The sequence below is a fragment of the Aspergillus brunneoviolaceus genome (genome assembly GCF_003184695.1).
Source record: "Aspergillus brunneoviolaceus CBS 621.78 unplaced genomic scaffold BO95scaffold_37, whole genome shotgun sequence".
Lineage (NCBI taxonomy): Eukaryota > Fungi > Ascomycota > Eurotiomycetes > Eurotiales > Aspergillaceae > Aspergillus > Aspergillus brunneoviolaceus.
In genome coordinates, this window is record NW_020290767.1 from 120480 (window position 1) to 144289 (window position 23810).

The 23810-nt window shown below is 53.4% G+C and overlaps 9 protein-coding genes across 9 annotated transcripts; 3 read left to right on the plus strand and 6 right to left on the minus strand.

The window, feature by feature from the left end:
* Positions 1 to 77: 77 nt before the first annotated feature.
* BO95DRAFT_453516 (RTA1 domain-containing protein) lies at positions 78 to 1113 on the minus strand (the record flags this gene model as incomplete). The annotated part of the gene is made up of 4 exons (XM_025588218.1): positions 78 to 149; positions 171 to 577; positions 645 to 887; positions 945 to 1113. 4 exons carry the CDS (start codon positions 1111 to 1113, stop codon positions 78 to 80), a joined length of 891 nt encoding a protein of 296 aa, XP_025441805.1.
* A 2032-nt stretch (positions 1114 to 3145) lies between these two features.
* On the minus strand, positions 3146 to 5199 carry BO95DRAFT_514782 (putative histidine acid phosphatase; the record flags this gene model as incomplete). Its single annotated transcript, XM_025591703.1, has 3 exons — positions 3146 to 3906; positions 3974 to 4641; positions 5106 to 5199. The coding sequence occupies 3 exons, from the start codon at positions 5197 to 5199 to the stop codon at positions 3187 to 3189; spliced, it is 1482 nt and encodes a 493-aa protein (XP_025441806.1). The 3' UTR covers positions 3146 to 3186.
* A 765-nt stretch (positions 5200 to 5964) lies between these two features.
* On the minus strand, positions 5965 to 7958 carry BO95DRAFT_145812 (uncharacterized protein). The gene is made up of 3 exons (XM_025580602.1): positions 7717 to 7958; positions 7241 to 7588; positions 5965 to 7187 (listed from the first exon to the last, which is right to left on the minus strand). Exons 2-3 carry the CDS (start codon positions 7475 to 7477, stop codon positions 6087 to 6089), a joined length of 1338 nt encoding a protein of 445 aa, XP_025441807.1. The 5' UTR covers positions 7478 to 7588; positions 7717 to 7958; the 3' UTR covers positions 5965 to 6086.
* Positions 7959 to 8605: 647 nt separating this feature from the next.
* Positions 8606 to 10066, plus strand: BO95DRAFT_443241 (sulfurtransferase). The gene has a single exon (XM_025586622.1). The coding sequence runs from the start codon at positions 8920 to 8922 to the stop codon at positions 9772 to 9774; it is 855 nt and encodes a 284-aa protein (XP_025441808.1). The 5' UTR covers positions 8606 to 8919; the 3' UTR covers positions 9775 to 10066.
* Positions 10067 to 10161: 95 nt separating this feature from the next.
* On the minus strand, positions 10162 to 12608 carry BO95DRAFT_364124 (uncharacterized protein; the record flags this gene model as incomplete). Its single annotated transcript, XM_025582648.1, has 5 exons — positions 10162 to 10759; positions 10807 to 11154; positions 11209 to 11543; positions 11588 to 11958; positions 12191 to 12608. 5 exons carry the CDS (start codon positions 12606 to 12608, stop codon positions 10162 to 10164), a joined length of 2070 nt encoding a protein of 689 aa, XP_025441809.1.
* A 1571-nt stretch (positions 12609 to 14179) lies between these two features.
* BO95DRAFT_145821 (MFS general substrate transporter) lies at positions 14180 to 16579 on the plus strand. Its single transcript, XM_025580603.1, has 10 exons — positions 14180 to 14204; positions 14301 to 14744; positions 14790 to 14905; positions 14953 to 15019; positions 15078 to 15217; positions 15268 to 15541; positions 15598 to 15698; positions 15747 to 15936; positions 15986 to 16099; positions 16165 to 16579. The coding sequence occupies exons 2-10, from the start codon at positions 14498 to 14500 to the stop codon at positions 16395 to 16397; spliced, it is 1482 nt and encodes a 493-aa protein (XP_025441810.1). The 5' UTR covers positions 14180 to 14204; positions 14301 to 14497; the 3' UTR covers positions 16398 to 16579.
* Positions 16580 to 17378: 799 nt separating this feature from the next.
* On the minus strand, positions 17379 to 18874 carry BO95DRAFT_339212 (o-methyltransferase; the record flags this gene model as incomplete). Its single annotated transcript, XM_025581951.1, has 5 exons — positions 17379 to 17689; positions 17744 to 18204; positions 18259 to 18382; positions 18447 to 18573; positions 18641 to 18874. Coding segments are annotated over 5 exons (1257 nt in total), but the record flags the coding sequence as incomplete, so codon positions are not given.
* A 1313-nt stretch (positions 18875 to 20187) lies between these two features.
* On the plus strand, positions 20188 to 21649 carry BO95DRAFT_363994 (uncharacterized protein; the record flags this gene model as incomplete). Its single annotated transcript, XM_025582639.1, has 6 exons — positions 20188 to 20319; positions 20367 to 20751; positions 20807 to 20946; positions 21008 to 21041; positions 21088 to 21121; positions 21166 to 21649. Coding segments are annotated over 6 exons (1209 nt in total), but the record flags the coding sequence as incomplete, so codon positions are not given.
* A 152-nt stretch (positions 21650 to 21801) lies between these two features.
* Positions 21802 to 23444, minus strand: BO95DRAFT_443245 (MIP transporter). Its single transcript, XM_025586623.1, has 4 exons — positions 22974 to 23444; positions 22270 to 22824; positions 22129 to 22199; positions 21802 to 22034 (listed from the first exon to the last, which is right to left on the minus strand). The coding sequence occupies exons 1-4, from the start codon at positions 23254 to 23256 to the stop codon at positions 21951 to 21953; spliced, it is 993 nt and encodes a 330-aa protein (XP_025441813.1). The 5' UTR covers positions 23257 to 23444; the 3' UTR covers positions 21802 to 21950.
* Positions 23445 to 23810: the final 366 nt, after the last annotated feature.

A 23810-nucleotide genomic window follows, 5' to 3' on the forward strand; every position in this document is an offset into this window, starting at 1 on the left:
GAACCATCTCGCTAGCAGAAATCATACACGACATATACTAAGTCCCCACTTGCGGGGCACTTTATACTACATTTCACTCACCCAAGGTATATCTTACTCATCTGCACATCATTCCCCTCCTCATTAAACGCCATATCCATCTGATACACCTTGCGGTTCAACAACAACACCCGCGAGGGATGCCATACCGCCATCACCACCATCCCCAGAAGCATGGGCAACGCATCAAACACATACGCAAACACCTCATGCCGTCCCAAACACCCGTCGCTACCGGTGGTCCCGGCACTTGCGTACTCCACAAGTCGGTACACCGAGCGCACCAGGATCATCGCACTGGCGAAGTAGAGGGCTAGCAGGGTGGTCTCCCAGGTGGCATGGAACCAGCCATCGGTGGCGATGCATGAGGAGATGGATTTCGAGGAAGGACTGCGGTGGATGCGATAGTGGAAGGCAGTGGCGACGAGGACGAAGACGGTGAAGAAGATCAGTTGGATGACTAGGCCGGCGATGATGACGTTTTGACCGGTGGTAAGGGCGGAGGGGTCGGTTGTAGTGTGGGTGAGGATCGCGCCGCCTTGTGCTCAGGGTGTTAGGTCTCTTGAGGAGGGATGAGAGATAGATGCAGGAAGCAAGGGGCTTACCTGCTCCTTGAATTAGAAAAGATATGATATCCCCCACAACAAAGATCACGGTGAGCCAGCGCGTCGGCACGGAGCTGAGCTCTTCTTTGTCGAGGTAGAAGATTAATCGGCCTAGTGTCATGTATAAAGTTGCTGCGTAGAGAGGTGGTGCAAGGAGAATGAATAGCGTCTGGATAGTGAAGATGGAGAGGTTGCTTGTATTGTTGTGCGCTCCGGCACGCGCGATGTAGCCAATAACTTCGACTGCATTCGCTTGATTAGCGGCATCGCCTACGACGCTCTCCTACTAAAGACACTTACATAGTCCGCCCAGAATGAAGCAGGTGAAATACCACGCGTGCGCTCGGGCCAATTGGTAGACATGGCAGGCGGTTACGGCAATGAAGAGTAGAACGAAAATGGCGGCGGCAGCGACGGAAGGATTGTAGTTGTAAAGCTCGTATGAGCCATCCGCGCTGGATGAACTCATGTTATCATCGATTTCTAGTTTGTGTAAACCCGCTGTATAGGTACGATGTAGGTCAATCGACCTGGAAGTTTGAGTTGCGAGCGATGCGCGGCGCGGACCCGGAGACAGCGATATTTACAACAGGAAGGCCCATGACAATGATAAAACTGAGGACCCGACTCTGCCTTGCAAGTCAATGACATGTGTCTGTCGCATTCTGAAACTCACACTGGCGTTGCTTGTTGTTGGTCTTACTCAGATCCCGCGAACCTCAGACAATTAGCCCCCAAATTGACGGGCAGGCCCCATCCGAAGGATGTAAATGGGGCCAAATCAAGTATGCGATTGGTCCCTGCGTAGACCGATGGATAGAATCAATGACCGGCTTGCGGTTCTTGAGGCTCTTTGTCAGGGACCGCGGTCGCAAAAGGCGTCTAGCCCATGGGCTGTCCCGTGGGTAGGGGTCTGATTATAAGGGTCGTCCAACTGGGCTGTGCACTGCATGTAGACTTAGTGATAAGATCACAGGTTGGATTAGTGATAATGCTGAATTGGCTTTGCTGTAGGTTTACGTCTTGAAAGTGCATTCCGAGTAGCAAGGCATCGTCACGTTGAACGCATGCAGCGTGCGACAGTACCAAGAAGGATAGCGCGAGGCGAGTGCAGAAGGCAAGTATAGGTATTCATAGGTAAGGACCGATGGAAAGAGAGGTACCTACTAGCAAGCACACCAAACAGATTAAACGCCCCAAAGTACGTCCAAGTAGACCGGCCATTCACTAAGTACCTCAGCATGTACCTTCCCCTCCAGTCATCGACCCAATCCACAGAACCTCGTCCCCAACAGACTCACAGCAAAACTTCAATCCCCACTAGTTCTATGCAGAGTCCACCCTCGATCTCTTCCTTCCAAGGTTATCCTTGGATTCCTGTATTCATTCCGAAACTTCCTTCAAAAGAACGGGAATCTTCAGACCTTCTTCCCACTGTAAGTCTTCACCTTGCTCCCGTTGGATTTTCAACAGCAATCTCACATTTCTCAGGGGTGGGGCCTTCCCCGGCCCCAGGTGGGCTGTGCGCCGGTGGGCGTTTAATGATCCGTCTTATAGACAAGGTAAGTCATGCTGGCTGCATGTCATTGTGACCTTGGATTGTGGTCTGCTGTGTTGAGGAGACGATTAATCGGTTCGTGTCTAGGTTCTTCCCCCCATGCTACGTGTTGACCAGGCCGCGCCCCATGTCTCGCGCGAATAGACTGCTCAGATTTCGGGGGGGGGGGAAGGGGCAAGGAGAGAGCAGGAACCTGATTCTGATCCTGGTCAGAACTGAGGACGACACTGGTTCCTATCAGATGGAGGAGGTATGGGGCGCCTTGTACGCAATAAAGCTCGTGTTCGACGCGTGCTACAGCCCAGAGGTCATTTGAGTTGATGAGTTGACACGGAGCTCTCAATACCTGTAAGAATTGCGTGGCATGTCTGCATCAGGTTCACTGGCTAACGTCTCTAGTAGACGGTTCATGATGCTGCCAATCTAGCACTCTCATTTTGTGCACACACTTCTCATCGGATCACCCTCGGTCATTGGCTACCCTTCAATACACGTGTGTCGGCACAGCACAGCACAACGTAATATACCCCAGCTTGCTAAAGCTGAAGATTCCGGAAACCAAAGTGGACTTATTGTGAACATCATCTTCGGAGATTGTTTCAACGGACAGGATGATTCCGGGTTTCAATCGGGTCCCTGCATGCACCAACCCAGTCAAGATAGACTGCGAGAACGACGGGCCTGTCACAGGTCTACTTTTCGCAGAGACGCAAAGGTCTTTTGGTGGCGGAATGGCTGACTCTCTACTTTGATTGCCCGCTGCAAGGCTTGGTTGAACTGATCAGGAGCATCGACAACATTAACCTCGATCTTATATGATGAGATTCGATCCGCCTAGATAGTATTTTCGTACATATGATATCATATGATATCCTCACAGGTGTGAATGAGGCGAAGTGGTTTGCGAAAGTGAAAGGAAACAATATGTATATTATAACTATCAATCGTTACTCATAAAGCCCAACACCCTCAACCCCGTCCAAACTAATTATAAATGCTCAAGGTATCAATAGCCGACCCATTCCCACAGGCCCCTCCAAAGTCACCGTACAGCTCCTCTCTCTCCTGCATGAACTTGCTGAACCCCTCGCGGGAGCAGCTCTCACCCGGACCATCGCGACAGCCTACCAGCGGCTGCGGCGCCGAGTTCACCAAGACGCGATAGTACTCCGGGCTTTCGTAACCGGGGACATCACACTCCAACCGCTCGATGGCGATGTTGCCCAGGAACGGAAGGATGTGGCTACTCCTCCAGGCGCGGTTGTAGTTGACCTGGTCGAGGGGCATGGTGGTGTTGAGGTCATCCGCGCCGGTGAAAGCACTGTTATTGAACAGGCCCAGCGCCGTGACGACCGTGGGCGGGAGCTCGCGGTGGGTGAACGAGACATACAGCGTGTCGCTGGTGTTGGTGTTGCCGGAGACCATGGCCCAGCTGGCCTTGGCCCAGGGGAGCCCGATGTGCGGGCTCAGCGGGCGGCCGTACCCCGTGTTGTAGAAGTACATGATGTCGTTGGCGTACTCGAAGGCCAGCCACTCGGCCGAGGTGAACAGCGCCAGCGAGCAGAACGGCGAGAACCCCCGGATTACCGTCTCGTAGCCGCACAGCTCGAACATGGCCGTCACGTCATCGGCCGTGAAGTTGAACTTCGGGGCCAGCGTGTCGAGCCGCGCGATGATCGGGGTTGTGTAGTGGTCGATGAATTCCTGTACCAGTGTTGGTTAGCTGGGCCGGAGGTGGGTGGTGGTGTGAGAAGGGATGGCGGGAACAAACCTTCGACTGGTCGCTGCCGTAGCTGGAGCTGTAGGCCGGGCAGGCCTTGTATGGAGTCAGAGAGTCCGCACCCGTCGACTTGGACTCGGCCACCTGGACGAGATCCAGGGCGGCGGACTGGTTGTTCGTGTAGCCGTTGATGAACCCCTCGGCGGACTTGACGGTGCGGTCGGCGGTCGAGGTCCACACCTTGTCGGCGCGGAGAGTGGGGTAGTGCTGGTGCAGTTTCCGGCCCAGGGTGGTCGCTTCCTGCAGGCCGACGCGGGTGATCTTCTCCAGGTGCTCCTCGTCGATGGGGGCAGTCCAGTTGCGGAGGAAGGAGAGCGCGCCGGTCGATTGCCAGTCCTGGGTGGTGTTCCGCAGCTTCTCGACGAAGGGCTCGATGTACGACTCGTAGTCGAAGTCGTTGGCGTAGATGGCGGCGTGGCGCACCAGGTATGCGGCGCGGGTCACATTGCAGCCCGGGTGTGGCTTGGGGTCAATGGGAGGGTCCTGAGGGGCATAGTATGGTGTGATACCAGCCAGATGGTGCAAAGGGTTGAAACCGATTCCGGTCGTGGTTGTAGCGAGGGTGCTGAGCGCGAGGACGGTGAAGGACTTCATGGTGGACGGGGTCGGATAGCCCGAGTAGGGCTGAATATTCGTACTGCGGGATGGTTGCTGCTGCACTGCACATTAATTGAGTGAGAGGGTCAGCAACCTATATAGGTTTCCTGGTTACTGCAATCATTATGGCAGAAAAAATAGTAGCACAGAGTATTTTACCTATTACATCATGGCCAGGCACCAAAGTATCTCCAGATCCAAGCGACGATGCAGTCATGGGCCAGCTCCATACGTCACCGATCTGCCGGACATCCTTGGAGATGCGCCAGGGCCCAGGTGGAGCCCATCCGGCCAATCCGCGCCGCGATGCGGCTTTAAGGGTCGCCCCGGCAAGAATTTAGCACTGAGTCGGGGAGAAGGTAAATCGCTGCAGGAGCGGCGGAGCGATAAATTTAGCCCGCCAGCCATGTCGTGGCTGAGTCGCTTTGGCCGACAAGTCATCAATCATGCATGCTCAGAGGCAGAAAGTGGGAGTTCATGGTGCTCTCCCTTCGGTCGCTATGTCATCGGACAGGAAGCTTGTCACCGACAAATTGGTGGACCGTTCCGGACTCGCCAAGTTCTGCCGGCGTCTGGGCATTCTCCGAACGGATAAAGATCGCCGTCTCGTCCGGGTCCATGACATAAGGCTGTAAACAACCAACATCACTTCGAGAAGACTCCTGCAGCATGAGCCGAGAACCGAGTGAGCTAACGAGTAGACATTATCTTGGCTAGAGAATCGTTTAGAAGCCCAGCCGATGTGCTTGGCATTGGATGTTCAGGCTCGACTCGTGTTTAACCAGCATGAGTGCAATTGTTCCTGCGCAAGCTGCCCGGCTTGAGGGTCACAGTATCGCACCGAAATAGACGTGTAGCGTCATAAACAGGTTCAGCCCAACCTAGGTCTAGAATTATGCTCCTTAGCATCTCGGTCTCAGAAATACAATATCGCCTTACAGGTGACATCCGCGAAGTGTATGAGCGACTTTCCAGACTTGTGACCTGATTTTGGCGAGCAAATACAGCTTGCAGTCGCGACTTTATGAAAGAATACTGGTATTGGTGCTTCGTTGATCTGAATAGAGTACCTACATGGTTGAAAAGAGATACTGGTGGAAACAAGGAGATTGTGGGCGATCGTACTGAGCAGAGTGACTTCTGAAATGGCTGGCCTTACCTTAGATGGGACGGTTCCCAGGCACCGTCGACATCAGTCGGACTTGCCTTACTGAGCGGATGTTCCTCCGATGGAACAGAATCACTGAACAGGCAATATAGCAACAGTACCTAGCAAGTACCTGTAAAACATTTGATTCAGACTAGACCAGATTTAACAAACATTTTTAAAGGCCAATTTCAACCGGTTGCACTATTTCACAGTCTCCCTAATCCACTCTCATATGCCCAAATAAATGGAAAAGTTGTCGAAAACTCCGTCAGCACCGTCCCAAACCAGCGGCGTAAATCCAGAAACACAATCAAGCCCGAAACACCACAACAGAAGGACAGGCTTTCCGCAGGCAAATTAGAAAATCTCCCAGAGAACAATGCGCTCCATGCCCAGGCCCAGCCGGTTCGCATTGACCCGACACATCAGCGCGCGGAGCGCATACGCCGCCTCGGTCTCGCTCACCTCGGGGCCATGCGGCGTCAGCACAGGGGGATCGCGGTGTCGACTCGCGCCCTGGGCCGAGTACACGCAATCGAGGATCCTGAAGTTCAGCAGGCCGGGGAGCTGCACCAACGTCCACAGGACCCGCTCCCAGGTGCAGCTGTGCAGCGCGACGCCCTTCAACTCGACGGTGTGGAGTGTCTGATAGGACAGGCTGAGGATCCGCCCGAACGTCGCGGCCGACAGGCATACGCCTTCCAGCCTGAGCACGCGGAGCTTGGTCAGGTGCTCGAGGTCTGCCCAGTCGAGGTCCAGCACCCCGCCGGAGGATCGGATGGTCAGGCACTGCAGGTTCGTCGAGCAGTGAACGAGCCAGAACATCCAGGCCGAGAAGCTACGGTTCATGACCAGGGCACCCGCTGGCATGGGAATTTCGTGGAAGCGGTAAGTTGGGATCGACACCTCCAGGTTGGTGAGACGCGGGAGAACGTGCGATACGTCTCCGTGGGCCATGGAGAACGCAAGAGGGAAAAAGCCCGTGTTATCTTCGACGACGGGGAAACTGATGCGGAGCTCGGTCAGGTACAGAAGCGGCAGTTCGTAGAGCGTGCGCATAATGATGTTGCAGATATAGATCATTTCTCCGGGGTTCAGGGACTCGCGGACTTGGTAGTCGTAGTTCAGAGCTCTGACGTTGGGTAATTTGCGCAGGCAGGGCATCACACCGCTGGACAGGCCGATTGTGGTTGCGATGTCGGCCCGGAGGACATGGGTGTTGTAGTCGCTGTTGGTCAGATAGACAAGCAGCGGAAATGGTCGGGGAACCCCGGCGCGTGCTGGGTTGATCTGGATGTGTCGAGCAAAAAGAGGCGAGATCCGCATATAAAAGCTTTTGTTCAAGGCTCGCAGCTCTCGCAGTTTCCGGGCACTAGCCTTGTCCATGCCTTTATCTAGGAGTCGGACCGTTGGCCCGAAGAGCTCTTCCTCGATGTCTTCGACGAAGTACGAAGCGATCTAGAACACACATTAGCTTAGATGGCTAGGGGCTTCTGCAGGTAGATGCTTACCATGTCCCATATCTCGTTGGGTAGCCTGGCAAAGTGACTTGATATGTTGTTCGACTCATTGAGCTTGTTGATCTCGTCGAGCTTGTTTGTCTCATCGAGCTTGTTTGTCTCATCGAGCTTGTTGACCTCATCCAACTCATCCATCTCGGTATCTTCCTCACTGGATCCTGGCAATATGATCCGTCCCAGGGCATCATGAGGCAATCCATCTATGGTTGCTGCATAAGGTGTCAACATTTTGAGGGTTTCTGCTGCACCCAGTTGTGGTGGCGAGAATATGTTCGAATCGATCGATTGCCGAATAAGCAAAGAAGAACTTGCACAGAAGTCCTCTGCTTTTGCTTCTGCCTTATCAAGCTCACAGACGCGCAGTAACGCGTTAGTAAATTTCTTCACAACAAGGAAACTGCAGTTAATTGTCTCATAAGGTAACAAAAGTGTTCTCTTTGGGATAAAGTGGAATGAAGAACGCGTACCTACTCAAGATAACAAGCTAAAGCAAGTGTAAGATCGATGGTCTCAGTGAGACTTCATAAATAGTTCAGAATCAATGATCTCAGCAACACATTAAGAAAAGATCAAAATTGATGATCTCAGTATGTTTCTTAGATCAGTTGAAGATCGATAGTCTCAGTAATACTTGAAAATGACCCAAGACAGACGATCTTAGTATTATTCATGAAACAACCGTGCCTGTAGACAAGATGAAGAGTTAAAGAGATGGGGATTCAAAGAGGAAAGAAAAAGGCAGATGAAGTGAGAGAAAAAGACCTGATGTCAGATTGTATATTCAGAGGCTACTACAGCGCAGATATTCACTTCACTAACTCACCAGATTTTCCCAATATAGCAATACATATTCTGTTTCTCAGAAAAGAAAATATTCTCCTCTATCACCCCCTGTGTTGGACTAATGTCAGGCCTTGGCCATGCCTGCACTCTCCAGAACCTATCCCTATACTCATTCTCATCGATCAAGCTGGGGCGGAGGCGTCTATTCTTGCCTGGCACACAACACAAATCTTCACTGAAACTGACCTAGAAAGTAACCTGCTTGAAGCAGCCAAGCCTGTCCAGAACAACCTAGTTCAACAGTAAATAACAGCACCAAACTCTAAAGCATCCTCCAAAACAACCCAAAGCAAAAACCCCCAACCAAATAATCAACCCGACAAAAGCAGAACCAAGCACAATATGCAGTGCACTAAGCAGAGTTATGCAGGCTGATTAATTATTTGTGGGTAGTACCCACAATCCCGCCCCGAAGGAGAAGGACGCAGGCCGCGGGCCCAGACTGGTCCGTCCGCTCCGGCATTACCTTCCGACAAGTTGAGCTCCAAGTTACTCCGTGATCACGCGCGGGCCCCCAAAAACCTCACTGCGTACTGATCCAATCTCCCACAAAGTCGAATGAGATGACAGACCCCTTCCCCTCCTACCTCATCACACCCGCAGAATACCACAATGTAGTCACCACAACCAAGACGGCGAGGAGGATCATCCCCTTGGCAGCAGGGCGGCCGGCGCTTCTTCCGGCGTTCGAAGCGCACCACCTCCCTGGCACGAAGTACGAACCCAACCCTCCTCCACCACCCAGAACAGAAGATGAAGAACTTGCACTTTGGCATTTACTAGATACACATATCTACCTATTCTCTACCTCTCTATCTACATGATCGATGCTTGTGCCCTTCTCGGGCACGTTGGACCTGTGCCACCCTCACCCACTACCCCCGTCCACATTCGTACACCGTACCAACTCGTCATGCCACAAACGCAGATTCTTTGACCAGTCCATCATCCGCAATGCTACCTCCCCCTACCCCCTCATGCTCCCTACCGCCGAAGCCTTTGCCGCCGCCATGACAGCCCTCGACATCCGGCCCGCCGACATCTTGGTCGTGTACGACGCATACGAGATCGGGACCTATAGCGCGCCGCGCGTGGCATGGATGTGCTCGTTCTTCGGCCACGAAGCGGTGCATGTTCTGAACAACTTCCGCGTGTATGTGGATTTGGGATACCCGGTGAGCTCGGGGGAGATCTCGAAAGGGGGTGGAATCCCAGGAGAGCCGGGGGATGCGTATCCCGTCGCGACGATCCCGGATCCTGATAGAGTGATCTTATATGAGGAGGTTAAGGGGTTAGTGGGGGACGAAGAGGTTAAGATTGTGGATGCGAGAATCGCGGGTCGATTCAGCGGGAAGCAGAGTGAGGAGGACACCAGCTTGCGGTCGGGACATATCCCTGGCGCAGTCAATGTGCCTCTGGCAAGGCTATTGGATGAGACGTCCAAGGTGATACTGCCCGCTGGCTCACTCAAGGACATCTTTGAGGAGGCAGGATTGTCCGTCGTGAAAGAGGTCCCACGGTCGTGGATTCTGACCTGTAACTCCGGCGTGACTGCCGCTGCACTGGATCTAGCACTCTCGGAAATCGGCGCGAAGGGCCCTAGAAGGTTATATGATGGTAGTTGGATGGAATGGACAAGGCGAGCTGAGGAAGAGCTGGTGGTTGTTGACACGAACAGCTGAGGGTTCCACTATCGATCGTTAGTCAATAAGATAATATGGTTTCGGCGGTGGCTACTGGTTCTACTGTGCCAACGCGCATGGGTCCTGGAACACCGCCTGCCAAGCTAGCTTGACGGCCAGATGAATCCAACGAGCTGTAGCCTGCCCACCAATGGCACTTTGGCAGACCTCTCAGAATGCTGAAGGCGTGTATGATTTCGTGTTCTATCGATAACCGTTCTCGGCGAGTAATATGTGATGATGGCGTGAGTCGTGTATTCTCATCGCTCATTCATGATCATGCATCGTGTCTGACATGAAGCAAACAAAAACAACAACGCAAAAAAGAAATGAAGTAGGCCACCCGTGTATCTAGTGGGGCGTATCCGAAAGTCGTCATATACTGTGTCAGGCTGCGGCCACGCTTGCCTGATCATCCGCTGTGCTGAGCCGATCGAAGGCTCGGATCAGGTTCTCCAAAGTTTCTCCTTGGAAGGCGCCGCCCTTAAGTCCATCCCTCGTCGGATGATGATGATGAACGACGTAATTAGCGGAGACCGATTGGATGTCTTGCTGGGTCCACAGCTTTTCGTTAAATTCCCGCAAGATGGACTGCGCCTCGACGGGAATCAACGTTTCGTCGGCGCCAGTGCTCAACACCAACTGGATCGTGCGCAGAAACGGTCGACATATTCGCCACGCTAGACCCATGTGCCAAAGACCTGACACGCAGCTTACTAGTACTTCGCGCCACTTTGAAGATCGCAGATTGGACGCAGCATGGAGCCCAATAACAAAAAAGTAGTGGACCATGACCACTGGTATTGATTTCCACCCGTGGCAAACACGGTACATTAAGATGATCGTTGCCATAGCATCCATGGCATCTTCTAAGACTTGCTGCGGGTCGAATTTTGTTACAGCAATAATGGTTTCCTTGGTCGTGGTGGCTTCTCGGGAATTGAACAGCCCACAGAGATTGACCACAGCCATGTGATAATATAGACTGCAGAAGTCAGTGATGTGCAGGCTTGGAACGATTAGGCCACATACTGAAGGCATAAATTGTGGGGGGTTTTGTTCCTTCCTATCCCAAGCACGATCGGCAAAGTCCTTTCAAATGTGACTAACTTCTCGTGGATCAGAGTGCCTTGTTGCCAGCTAGGAAGATCGACGCGGTGAGGCATCTGCGCCTCGAAACTCGAAATATCGTTGATAAGGATGAGGAGGTTGCGGCGGACGAAGACCCCTGTGTTCGCATAGGGCTTGAACGTCGGATATGTGAACGGATAAGGCGCCCATTGTTGATTGACATCTGAAAACAATGCTTCTTCCTGCGAGAGGTAATTCTCGGGGGGTGCTTTCCAGGGCGATGGTTTGCGCCCCAGTTGCATTGTTATTCTATCGGGCATCAGCACCTTGTATACAGCGTCATGCTGGAGGATAATCACTGACGACTGGACATCGTATATCCCGCAGGCAATAAGCTTATGTGCCCAGTGATTTCGCTTCGCTTCCGCCATCGAGTCGCTGTGGAAGACGGCCGACGAAGGAAGATGCAGCCCCAGCTGCAACGCCATTTGGCCACCATAGTAGATGTATTGCGTCCCGATTTTATCCTTTCCGGACGCGTTGAAAAACAGCCCTAGAATTAAGCTGGCTTGAACAGTGGTTAGACATAAATTATCCTTGTCCCGCTGCCAGAGACGACCAATCTCGCGGAACAGTCTCTTGGCAACGGACATTTCCTCCCTCCTATCCCATGGCTTCTCCAGGTCGTATGAATAGTGCTACTTGGGTCAGAAAAGGCTAACCGAGGGGTAGCAATACATACACACGCAAAAAAGAGGATGGCGTGCACCAGCAACGAGGAGCAAAACTGTGTCCTTCCGGATTGAAAGTCGGCGAGGAACACACTTGGCTCGATTAGATGCCAGGTAGGATTATCCCAGACGAAGAAGAGGGAGAATAGATGCGAGGCCACCGCACTATCGACGACCGATGTCCACTTCTCCGCCGCCGTGACCGTGTACGGGGGATGTCGACACACCAGCTCCGCTTTACCAGAAAGTCGACTCAGCCAGGCCCGCTGCACTCTGCCAAGGGTGACTCCGGGCCGTTGCGTTGACACCTGCTGGTCGAGATGCATGGCCGCATCGTGAACGGATGCGCTCCGCCGGATGGTCTCCACCACTGAGGGCAGGACTGCCGGATCACAATCGTGAACCACTTGGTAGATCTGATGCAGGTCCCGGAGCTGCCCCTGAAGCACTCCTAGGGCTTGGTCTAAGCTTTCAGGGTAATGAAGCTCCACGGATGGGGGCTCCTCCTCCTGAGAGGGTGGAGCCACTGGGGCTATCTGTGTTCACACTGGTTCAGCACACCACCACCCTCATGGTCAGTGACGACCGAAGTCAAGCCACACGATATGAAAGACTTACCTCCATGGTTTCCCCTTGCGAGGGGGTTGAGTCCGTGGGGTCCTGATCTGTAGTATCATCGTCCTGGTTTGTGGGTCGAGCGGAGATGAGCTGGATCATTCGTTCATGGCGTCGGATGGTGCTCCGCAACAGGGTGAGCTCTTTCTGCTCGAGGGTGCGTTTCTGTTCGGAATAGGTGCACTCGATGGCCAAGCCATCGCACTGGATACAAGTTGGCTTGCCACCATTGCACTTAGCTTTGCGTTGTCTACACGGATCGCAGGCACGTGAGGTGCGTATGCGGGAGCTCGATAGTACGATCCGGGACCGATCTCGCGGGATCAGGACTTTGGCCCGGGAAACTCGATCGGACGCCCCAGCTGGTTGGCCAGAGGGCCCAGTGAGAGCGGGGATAGGGCCCCTCTTGGTGCGCATGTCCAAGGTCTTCGAGTTGACGATGAAGTCCCGATCGACTTTAGACAGTCATGATCGGTACGATCGGAGAAATCCAATTGGTAATCGGTGGGTTGTCAGTATGATCGTGAGGGAGCGAGGGGGTGTTGAGGAGGCGGCTGGAAGAGTTTTGTGGAAGGGAAGATACTTCCATGTTGGACTCAACCCGAGGGAGGAGGATGTGGGGCACCCAGAATATTTATCTTATCGTTTTCAACTGGAAAGGTTTTTGGTGGTGCCCATTGGGGAGATCGGGGTGGTCGGAGAGAGGGGGGAGGAGGATAAAAGGGACGGGGAGAAGGTTGTTGCGGTCAAACCTCTCACATTTGTTTCACAACCTACTCCGTACTGAGATTTCAGCGACCTCATTAGTACTAGGTGAAAGAGATCCTTAGGTACGGACAAGGGCATGGACCTATAGATTCAGCCAGGTGGAATGGATGGAGAGCGAACTAGGCTGGGATTGCCTTACCCCGAGTGTCCCGAGTCACCAGACGGAAAAGTTTCAGACCGAAGACGCGTACTGATTGGTCGCCTGCTGTTCGCGCCTTGTCACGCCTTCCCATTCTGATGCAGTGGGTGTTATCGCTGCCTGTTATCTCAGGCATCAAACCTGTTTTCTCACCCATACCCATATGTGACTTGTGCGACCGGCCATTCAGTCATCGCTTCATCTCCCCCCCCGCTCGACAGGGATTCGGCTTTGATGCATGAAAAGATGAAATACGGAGTACGGAGTATTCGAACTATTTTAAAGTACTCAGTAGGTTGAGCAGCCTCAAGTCATACCTACGTTTTAACTACGTAAAGTACTTAAGTACCGTAGCCCCCATCCTGTTCTCTTGGAGGCTGCCGTGGGCTTTTCTGCCCGTGATATTCGCTTCTTCGATCCAGGCAAGCTGAGCATGAAGTATTAGAACTCTATTATAAGTTACTTTATCAAGTTTTCAGGATTGCCAGATCTTGTGTACTGTACTCCTGGCCACTGCACGCATCCTTAGTTTCCTGATTAGGCCCGGCTGCTATGACTCCTCAAATCTCATGATGCGCGGCTTGTCGATCTTTGCGACTTGGATAGGTCAGAGTGCGGAATATCTCTGCTCCCGGGCCCGGAGTCTCCAACTCATAGTTATACACACAAAGCCACTCACTGACTAAGCCCGGCTTATGACCTTGCTATGCAGCACTTCCCCAAGACCCTGTGATCTGCAAGGGCGATCGATCCCTCCCTTCTGATGCAATAACCGCAATCTCACCGCCACTGATTGGAACACGCCCCTGTCCATTGTTCAACCACCAGCAATGTCTCTTAGCAAATAATTGGTGCTAGATGCAAAACCATCCAGAGCCTCAAAATACCAGAAGATGTCTATTGCTGGATGAGTGGTCCCGCTGCTGGTCACCATCCATCAATAAATGGCGGCAATGCGCTTCATCACTGCTGGCCGGCCGGCCGGCCGGCTAGGTGACTGACAGCACAACCCCATTTTGCCTGCTGTATCGGCCAAGCCATGTTCTGATCCCGGCCTGCTTGTCATGAACATGTCACCTTAACCCATAGTTCATCATGAGCTACAAGTATGTCTACACCACAATCATCTCCAATAGTCCAACCACTTGCTCGAATTCCAGGTCTTACTGCTCGAGGGCACGGTACTGATTGCCAGCAAATAGAGGTTCTGACAGCCACCTGCGCCGCCCGCATTCCTCAGCAACCCTTGCGTAACGCTTGAGGAACGTTGCACCTCGTCAAGCAAGCAACCGCGCTGACCGCTAGGCGTTCCCCGTTCGAAAGCTTGGATCACCTGGGGACCACTACTCTCTTCGTGCCCATCTCTTTTGCCGTGCAGACAAAGAGTCTGCTCGTGACAATGGAACAGAAGCCCTTGAGCTTTCACGTACCAAGCACCACATGTCGCGACACGAGGCAGAGACAAGAGACAGAATGGGATCCCGTCAGCGAGCAGAGGCTTCTGCGCAAGATGGATTGGCATCTCATGCCTGTCCTGACTCTCCTCTATCTGTTTTGCTTTCTGGATCGAGGGAACATCGGCAATGCCAGGATTGAGGGTATGGAGGAGGACCTCCATCTAGTGGGTTCACAGTACAACTGGGCTCGTATGTGCTAATCCCTGATCGCCTGGCTATAATCTAACGTTCTAGTCACGGTGTTCTTCTTCACGTATACGGTCTTTGAGCTTCCGTCCAATCTGATCTTGAAGAAGATCCGCCCATCCATATGGATACCTACAATTATGGTAGCTTGGGGAGTTGTCATGGTTAGTCGCAACATGGCCTCACAGCGTAGCTGTCTAACAGTCTGAAGACTTTGACGGGCGTCGTCACAAGCTATTATGGGCTTCTTATCGCACGGCTTTTTCTCGGGATCACTGGTATGACATTGTTTAGATTGAGCGGGGTAACGATGGATGTGTCCTGATGTTCTTGTAGAAGCCGGTCTCTACCCTGGAGTAGCCTACTACATCACCATGTGGTATTCCCGTCACGAGGCACAGCTGCGCCAAGCGATATTCTTCAGCGCCGCAAGTTTTGCAGGTGCTTTTTCAGGGATTCTAGCTTTTGCGATCGGAGTATGTGCCGCAACCCCACTGCCCTTGACTACATTCTAATGAGCTGCAAGAAAATGGATGGCGTCGGAGGCTACTCTGGCTGGCGCTGGATCTTCATCATTGAGGGTATTGCTACGGTCGTCGTTGCGGTTGGGGCCTATTTCCTTCTGTACGACTACCCAGACACCGCCTCATTCCTTACAAACGAGGAGAGAGCCTGGATCTTGTATCGCCTGCAGTTGCAGTGGTCCGACAACGGAAACGTCGTGCCAGATACCATTGAGTTCAGGTGGAAGTATGTCTGGGATGCTGTGTGCGATTGGCAGGTCTATCTGGGGATTCTTAGTACGCACCATCTCATAGGCACCGTCATCCACCAGAATCACCGCTGACTGTCACAGTTTACCTCGCCATGGTGTGTCCGTTGTACGGCATTTCCTTCTTCCTCCCTACGATCATCAAGGACCTCGGTTTCACATCCTCAGTGGCCCAGTTATTGACTGTATGCTTCTTATCTCCATTTCGATGTGATCTCAATCTCACTGCCTAGGTCCCTCCCTACGTGGCTGCCGCAGTCGCCGCTATCGTGTCCGCTTGGTTTTCCGACCGCATGGGTCAGCGCTCCCCGCTGCTTCTGTTCCATCTCTGCTGCATCGTCTGTGGATTTCTAGTTTGCCTAGCGGGATCTTTGACATGGGTTCCGGGAGTGATCTACTTCGGAGTCTTCCTTGCAGTTCTCGGTACGAATCTCGTTTCTAGTCTACCTGCCTCATAACTAACAATCCAAAGGAATCTACCCTGCTATTCCAAACCTTGTTACCTGGCTCAGTACCAATCTCGCCGCCAGTCACAAACGCGCTGCCGGAATGGCCATGTATATTGGCATTGGCAACTTCGCAGGAGGTATGCTGATACCCATTCTGCTGCCTGCAGCCCCATCATCTTCCAAAAGTACTAATTTGTTGCAGCGATGGCGTCGCACTTTTATCGCACACAAGACGCCCCTCGATATATCCTCGGCCACTCCCTTGAGTTGGGATTCGCTCTGATGGGCGTGATCTGCGTGATCGGGATGAGGGTGGCCTATCAGCGGATCAATGCTCGACGAGTGGATAAGTTGGTCGCGCTGCGACCGGAGTATACGATTGACGAGTTGAGAGCCATGGGAGATAAATCGCCGACCTTTCGGTACATGTTTTAGTTTACCTCGAGGTACTTGCGTGATGGTCATGACATTAATCCCGGTGGGACTTCGTTATCGATTTACCTGTACAAGGATCTTCCTCGTAGTACTTAGCGACCCCAATCTTATCCCGATCGAACCTGTCCTCATATAAACATCACGTGATGCTTCCGCCGGATCATCCAAGCATGCGGCTCTCCTTCAGAACCTCTTCTTGAATAATTGAACCCAGCCCATATCCTGCTTGTCTTCAAGCGTCCCTGGGATTTATCCTGTTTCTGCAACTGGGATTTTATGTGTTCAACTCAACCCCACCGTCCCAAACCACGACGTTGACTAGCCAGTTCCTGTGCATGGGGCGAGATTCGACCTCCACAGAAGGATCCGATGGAATTCAAAAGCATGTATCGAATCTCCAGAATCGACACCGAGCCGTTACAAGCAAGATGAGGGGATGGAGGGATAAAAGGCGCTGAGCCAAGGTCCTAAGAAAATTTAGAATCACGCTATCCAGTCTCTGGAAGAGACTGCAATGACGACACCTCGCTCTGATTCAATTGTAATCTACTCATTCCTGACTATGCTGGACCCCTCGTTCCTATCACCAACCAATATCAGATAACAAGGGTTTCATTCTTCGACATAAGGGATGGTAGTGAAATTAACCCCGCGCATCGCAGATACCATACTTAGTCACGATGCGCGTTGACAATCCTGAATCCGCCGAGTGATGGAAGGGCTCAGAAATCGACCATTGATACAGCGTTCAACGTCCTTTTTCACCTCATCCGGACAACTGAACCCTCCGAAGAGAAAGCAAGAGACCCAACCCCACGAAACCACCCAGTTTGTCCGGATGTTGATATAGTTATACCCACACTCAAAAAAGCCAGAAAAGGCCCCAATACAACATAACCCACACCCCACCCGCACAGACTGCCCAGCATTCTCAAGCTACCACCTCCAGCAAACCACACAGCGAGGCCAAACCACTCAAACAACCTCACACTCAATCAGACTTTCGACCCCCCTCCTCGCAGTCCAGATCTTCACTACCCGCAGCCCGTCCACGGACTCCACCAGCGCCCGCCACTGGCTCTCCGTGCGCTCCGTCGACGAGAAATTTGCCATCATGATGATATCCAGGCTCGTGGCCTCCCAGTACGCGTTCGTCTCGGGGATGACATTTTCGTTGATGAGGAGCTTACTGTGGCCCTTCCGCATGGCGGGGACGAGGTTCGCCAGAATGCGGCGGCAGTTGTCGTCGGTCCAGTCGTGCAGGATGGAGTGCATGTAGTATGCTCTTGCGCCTGTGCCATTTATCAGTAATTGAAATGCGGAAGGGGGGGGGAGAGTGGACGCACCCTTGACGACCTGCTCTTCGAAGAAATCATGTTCCATCAGCTCAAGCTTCGGGTTCAGGTTCAGCTCGCGCGCTTGGGACACGACCTCGGGCAATTCCTGCACGATCAGTCGACCAGGCAAGTCGGGCCACTTGCGGTGGAGCTCGGACAGGTCGTGGCCTATTCCGCCGGCGACGTCGACTAGTAGGACATCGTCGGGGGTTACGGTGGCTTCCTGCACCAGGGTTTGCACGGGGTAGAACCCCAAGTCCATCCAGCTGGGCCGGCCTTGGTGGTATACGGACATGTGATTGTTGAACTCGCTGGCGTGCTGGGGGTGCTGCTTCAGGAAGTCAAAGAAGTGGAGGTTGGTGTCGAAGCCGCGCTGGAAGGCGCATTTGGTGCCGTCGTTGGGGAGCATGTAGTTGGTTGCTTTGAGGTGGGCGGGGAGGGCGAGCACTCCTGCCGTGACGCACCCGGTCCTATTTTTGGGAGAGTGAGACGGAGTTTTGTTTCGGTTGCGGGGGGTTACTTACATGCATGGGTAGGCGTCGCTGTAACGAGGCGACTGCATGGAGATAGAGAACCCGGTCCGGCGGTATTCGTCTGGTCCGGTCTCCTTGATGACGCCCATTGCGGCTAGATGTTTGAGGATGCGTGCTAGAGGGAGCAGGACGATATTAGCTCACGCCGACATTGAAGTTGGAATGGAAGCGGCCCATACACAGTATCCCCTGGCTGACCCCGGTCGCCGTTGCAAGCTCAGCTGCAGACTTGGACCTGTCATCCCGCGACAGCGCCGTGAAAAGATCCAGGTCTACTCCTATCTCAATGGCCGCGTAAAGCGAGCTCTGAGGGACGTCAACAAGAAAACACGGGCCAAGCGCGACTGAGGAAGAGTATGCTGAAAACACATACCTGAGACCAGCAGTGTCTGATGACTGCCTCGCGCGGCGTCTCCAAGGCATACACCAGCGAGCGGGCGGAATTCAGTATCTTGGTTCTTTCGAGCTCGTCATTCTCTGTGAGGTAAGCCTTCCCGTGCAGCGCGATTCTCTTCAGCAGTCCAGGTACCTCCTCCGGGTCGTTGGGAGCGATCGTGACATGGTTGTTGGTGAAAGCTTCTTTCGTGGGCTTTTTGATATGGCCGCTGTTGTGGCCGTTCACTGTGGCATCGGTTGGACTTGGCATGTTGGCTGGTACTCCACGAAGACAAGATTAATGTGACGGCACAAGATCGAGATTCCAAGGTGGTGAATTGAAGCGAAGCTCAACCAGCGCGATACAGTCCTAATATAATGGAGGACCATCCTGGCTTGCGCCAGTAGCGCTTGACCCGGCAAGTCGTGGACGCCATGCGAGAGAATGAGTTTTCGTACCCCCCGAAGTGTGCCAGCAATATCCATGAGCAATATGATGGGCTATAAGAGACGGAGCTAGGGTGTCGCACAAGTACGGGGGAGATGTGGAGATGACAGCGCCATGGTTCGGCAGGAGCAGAGAACAGGATATCCTTGACATGTGCGCCTCCGTCTCCCCGGACCACAATACAATTCCCGAGACCGTGGACTCACGTTACACCTGTGATCGCATCATTTATCAGTCTTTGAATTTGAATGCATCGCTATCTTTGACTCAGGTGGCCTGTGTCGCGTGTCTTCCATCTGTCAGGACCATCTAGCAGTAAGAGATTTGTTGCTTGCTCTCCAGTCTTTCTAGCGAACTTACTAATTTTCTCTCACTCTATAGGAATCTATGAAACATCTGCCCCTGAGAGGGATCGATCGGTTCCCTAAAATCTCCTAACACCTTCCACCGGGCTATTTCAACACTGTATGCTTTCAGGTACAGCCTATCCACGCGGCAATGACATTTCATCGTGATGCGGTCCTTTTTACCAGGATTCCGATGAGGTCAGTGAGGAATTTAGCGAACAATCTGGTGACAAGTTGAATGATAAACACCGCACAAACAGAGAATTGAAGCTGGGTAGAGGCTTGGCTCCACAAGGCGAGCTGTCATTCGGCTCGCCGGCTGTTTGATCATTCCAATCAGCAAGCTACCGTTCGCACCCCTGTCATGTCATATCCTTTGGTCTCGGGCTATTGCGGGCTTACTGACTCATATTTTACCTTCAGGGCTAGCTCAAACGGCTGCCTGAGCGATTGCTGGACCATGCTTGGTGCCGGAGCCACTTGCCGACTTGGAGTGGACCAACGTCGCCTTTGATGTGCCCAGCATAAGGGACTACCAAACTGAGTAAACCGTGCCAAAGTACGAGCATAGGAGCTTTCTTGTCAAGGACGGTGCGATGGTCCACGACCCCTACCGAAGGGAGCCAAGGCATTATAGAGATCTAGGACCTGCTACTATCCCTGTGAAGGTCGTCTGGGTACAGTTTCTAGGGCAAAGCGATGGTGCGATAATCTGTGAATGGTGCTGCAAGTAGTTTTCATGTGGCCTAAGGACCAACGCTCTTGATCGTGTTATGGACCTTGGCAGTTCTAACGATAGTCGTGCTGACGGGCCGCATCTACATCCGAGCAGGCTTGCTGCACATTCTGGGGTTAGACGACTGGCTGATTGTATTTCAGCTGGTAGGTCTACCACACCTCCGCGAACGACGCAGCTGATAAGAAACCAGCTCATGGGACTTGTATACTGCATTCTCACGACCATCAACGTCCGACTCGGCTTCGCAAAGCACGCGTGGTTGTTGAGTGCCGCCACAGTCGAATATGCGACCTCCCTCAACTGTCTCAGTCTTCTCTTCGGCATCATCTCGTTCACCGTTCCTAAGCTAGCCGTGACGACAATGCTGAACCGGATCCTGAATGCCAGCCACATTCAACGTGTTTGCCCCAAGACACTCAGCACATTGGCAGCGATCATATCTGGAGTATCCATCATTATTCTGTTCACCATGTGCGACCCACCTCGGGCTCCGTGGCAGGCCGGCCTTGTCGCGGAGGGCAAAGCTACCTGCAAGAATTTGTGGATGTTGATTGACTACGCCATCTTTACTGGAGGTGTGCCACTTGCCCCAAGGACTTCGATCGAGAAGAGGCTAAACGCAATGGATAGCTCTATCCGGATTTGTCGATCTAGTCCTCGTGAACTATTCCAGCACCGTGCTGATGAAGTCTCATATGTCGCTGCGTACACGCCTGACGCTGTGCGCAGCATTAGGCCTCGGCTCGGGGTATGTTCGGCATTCGTTCGCTGTATAAATGAACTGTCCGCGATGCTCGTGCCACGGCAATGGCTATCATCAAATGCACGCAGTTGAAAGGTCCGGCTGACCAAGAAGCCTACACATGTGCGCTCCCTTCCCCTCTTGCAGTGCGTGAACCGACGATCAACAGACGGAACCGCAGACCTGTTCATCTGGACTAAATTGTTCCTCCAATTCATTACCACCGACGAATAAATCCTAATCAGAGGCAATGCATCGAGTCCAGCATCGGGATCATCGCTTCCTGCATCCCCATGCTCCAGCCTTTTCTTGAACTGATGCTTGGCAACCGCACTGCGAGCTCATACAACAACAGTCGCAACCGATACAAGGGGTACAATTTGCCGGAGTATTCCCACTGGAGCCATAGCAGGAGCTCAAAATTAAGGAAGATGGATTTTGCTGTTGCAACCGTCGAGAGCCAGAAGAATATCCTCCCTGATGCAGAGGGGGAGCAAGGAGGAGAGGGGGGTCATATGCTGGGGATCATTCGGCGGACGGATGCCGTGATCGTTGAGCATGTGGGAAGAGGGGAGCCGTGGTTGTGCGGTCGCCGACTGTGTGGTAATTTTTTGCATGGATTAGCACACAACAAGAGGATCTTTCCCATACACCGACTCTTCCCAAGCTCAGAAAAGATTACAACTGGCCTGCACCAGCCCCATATTAAGGACTACAAACCTGCTGACTAGGCGAGCCAGGCAAAACAACCGACCCTTGGACTGTTTCCGACCAGCAGAATGATCAAACCTGCACAGATCCACTGAACTCAACTGAACTCAGCCCCAACAAGAAACCGTACAAAAACCCCTTGACAGAGGCATACGCAGAAAGCAACCCTGGAGTTCGAAGTCCAGCAACCAGTGCTGTACAGATATCATTATTCAAGCCAACCGAGAAGAAATTCGCCAAGCATTCCAGAAATGCAACGAACACGCTAATAGACACCACACATATCAATACTGTACAATGATCCGCAAGCCATTTGTCTCCTCACGACTTGGCCCTAGGATCCTTCCACAGGGGATCCACGAAATACACGAACCCATGCGCCACCGAGGCCGCCAGCGGGCCAACCTGAGTATTGTCAGCAGTGTTCCTTACTAGGCGCTCGCCTCGGGCAAGGGACACAACCACCCCACTCCGCAAAGGGGGGTAAGGCCAAACTCACCCAATGAATCCAATGATACCCCGGAAACTCGGAAGCGACATACGCCCCGAAACACCGTGCCGGGTTGACACCTATCAGTCGCATTAGCCTTCACCTGAACCCCATCACCCTCCAACCAACCCCTAAGATAAGGATACATACTGGCCCCAATATACCCCACCCGGGTAAACGAAGTCCCCCACGTAATCACACCGACCACCACACCGACCAACCACGGCCCGACCGCGGGCCCAAACACCTTGGCCTGGCGCGGATCCAACGCCACCCCGAAACACAGCCACACGATGATCAGACACGCGAAGAACTCGATAACCAGCCCGCTGGTGACCGGCACCTGGGTCGTGTCGATGTAGCACCCGCCGACCGTGATGTTGCGGTCGCCGAAGGCGGCGTGCAGCGCGAAGCCGGCGAGGGCGCCGCCCAGCGTCTGGCCGAGGATGTAGAGCACGGCGCGGGGGAAGGAGATGATGCGGGCGAAGAAGGTGGCGAGCGTGATGAGGGGGTTGATGTGGCCGCCCGAGCTGGGGGAGAAGGTGTAGATGAGCAAGGGCGTGAGGAGGAGGTTGGTCAGGCCGCCGAAGGTCGGGGAGAAGAAGGTGACCGTCCCGTAGACGCCGGAGGCCGCCGTCGAGGCGGTCATGGGCGCGTACGGGTGCGTGGTGACCCAGGCGGAGATGAAGGTGTTGAGCATGCTGGCTATTTCGGGGTATTAGCATCTTGCTGCTTTAGGGCTGATTTGAGTTTCCAGTATAGTATGGTGGTGTCAGGGGCACGGGCGCGGGCGCAGGCGCGGGCGATCTCCGATCCCCGTTGTTGCCCTATGACGGCGAGGAGGCGAAACTCACCAACAAACTCCAGCATGGCGAACTTCCACAGATCCGGCGACAGGAACCCGCGCAGATCGAAGATCTCCTGCGCGTTCATGCACGGCGCCGCGTCGGGCACCCGGTCTAGCTCCGCCAGGTTCTTGGGGTCGCTGCGGTCCAGCACGAAGTCCTGGTTGCCGCCGATGCGGCCCGCGAAGGGCGAGTTGGCCGGTTCCAGACCATGCTCGCGCAGATGGTGCGGCGTCGCGGGGGGCATCACCGTCTCCTCTTGCTCGTACTCGGGGAGATAGGGCACCGCCATGTGAGGCAGACACACGAACGGCAGAGATAGCAGAGATAGCAGAGATACAAGGGGGAGGATGTGTCAAAGGTCAGAGATAGAAGAGATAAGGTCCGCTGGGGGGAGAGGAAAGGCAAAGCTTAAGCTTAAGGGGCAGTGACGGGTAAACTCGCTTAGATGGCGATGCCACCCGCCCCCCTCGCATCCGTAATGCTATCATCATCACCTTCCAGGCTCCCAACCCGATCTCGGTGTCCTGCAGGATCAAGCGTATCGGGATGAAACGGAGCTGCGCTGGAAGGGTGGAAAGTGTGGACAACGGGATCCTTCGGCTCGGCTAACCGGCCCATCAGACCCCGGATTCCTGTGGGGTGGGGTGTCTGCAAGTTAGACTTTTGCCGAGATAGAGAAGCTTTCTGGAATATGAATTGGTCACTGGGTGCTGTCCGGGGTTTGCAGGCCAATGAAACCCAGAGCAAAGGCAGATAAAGTCTGGCCGATGCTCGGGTGGTTGCTTACCCGCCGACTGGGCCACGTTGTTTGGTGTGCTTCACTGCTTATACGGGGTCTGGATC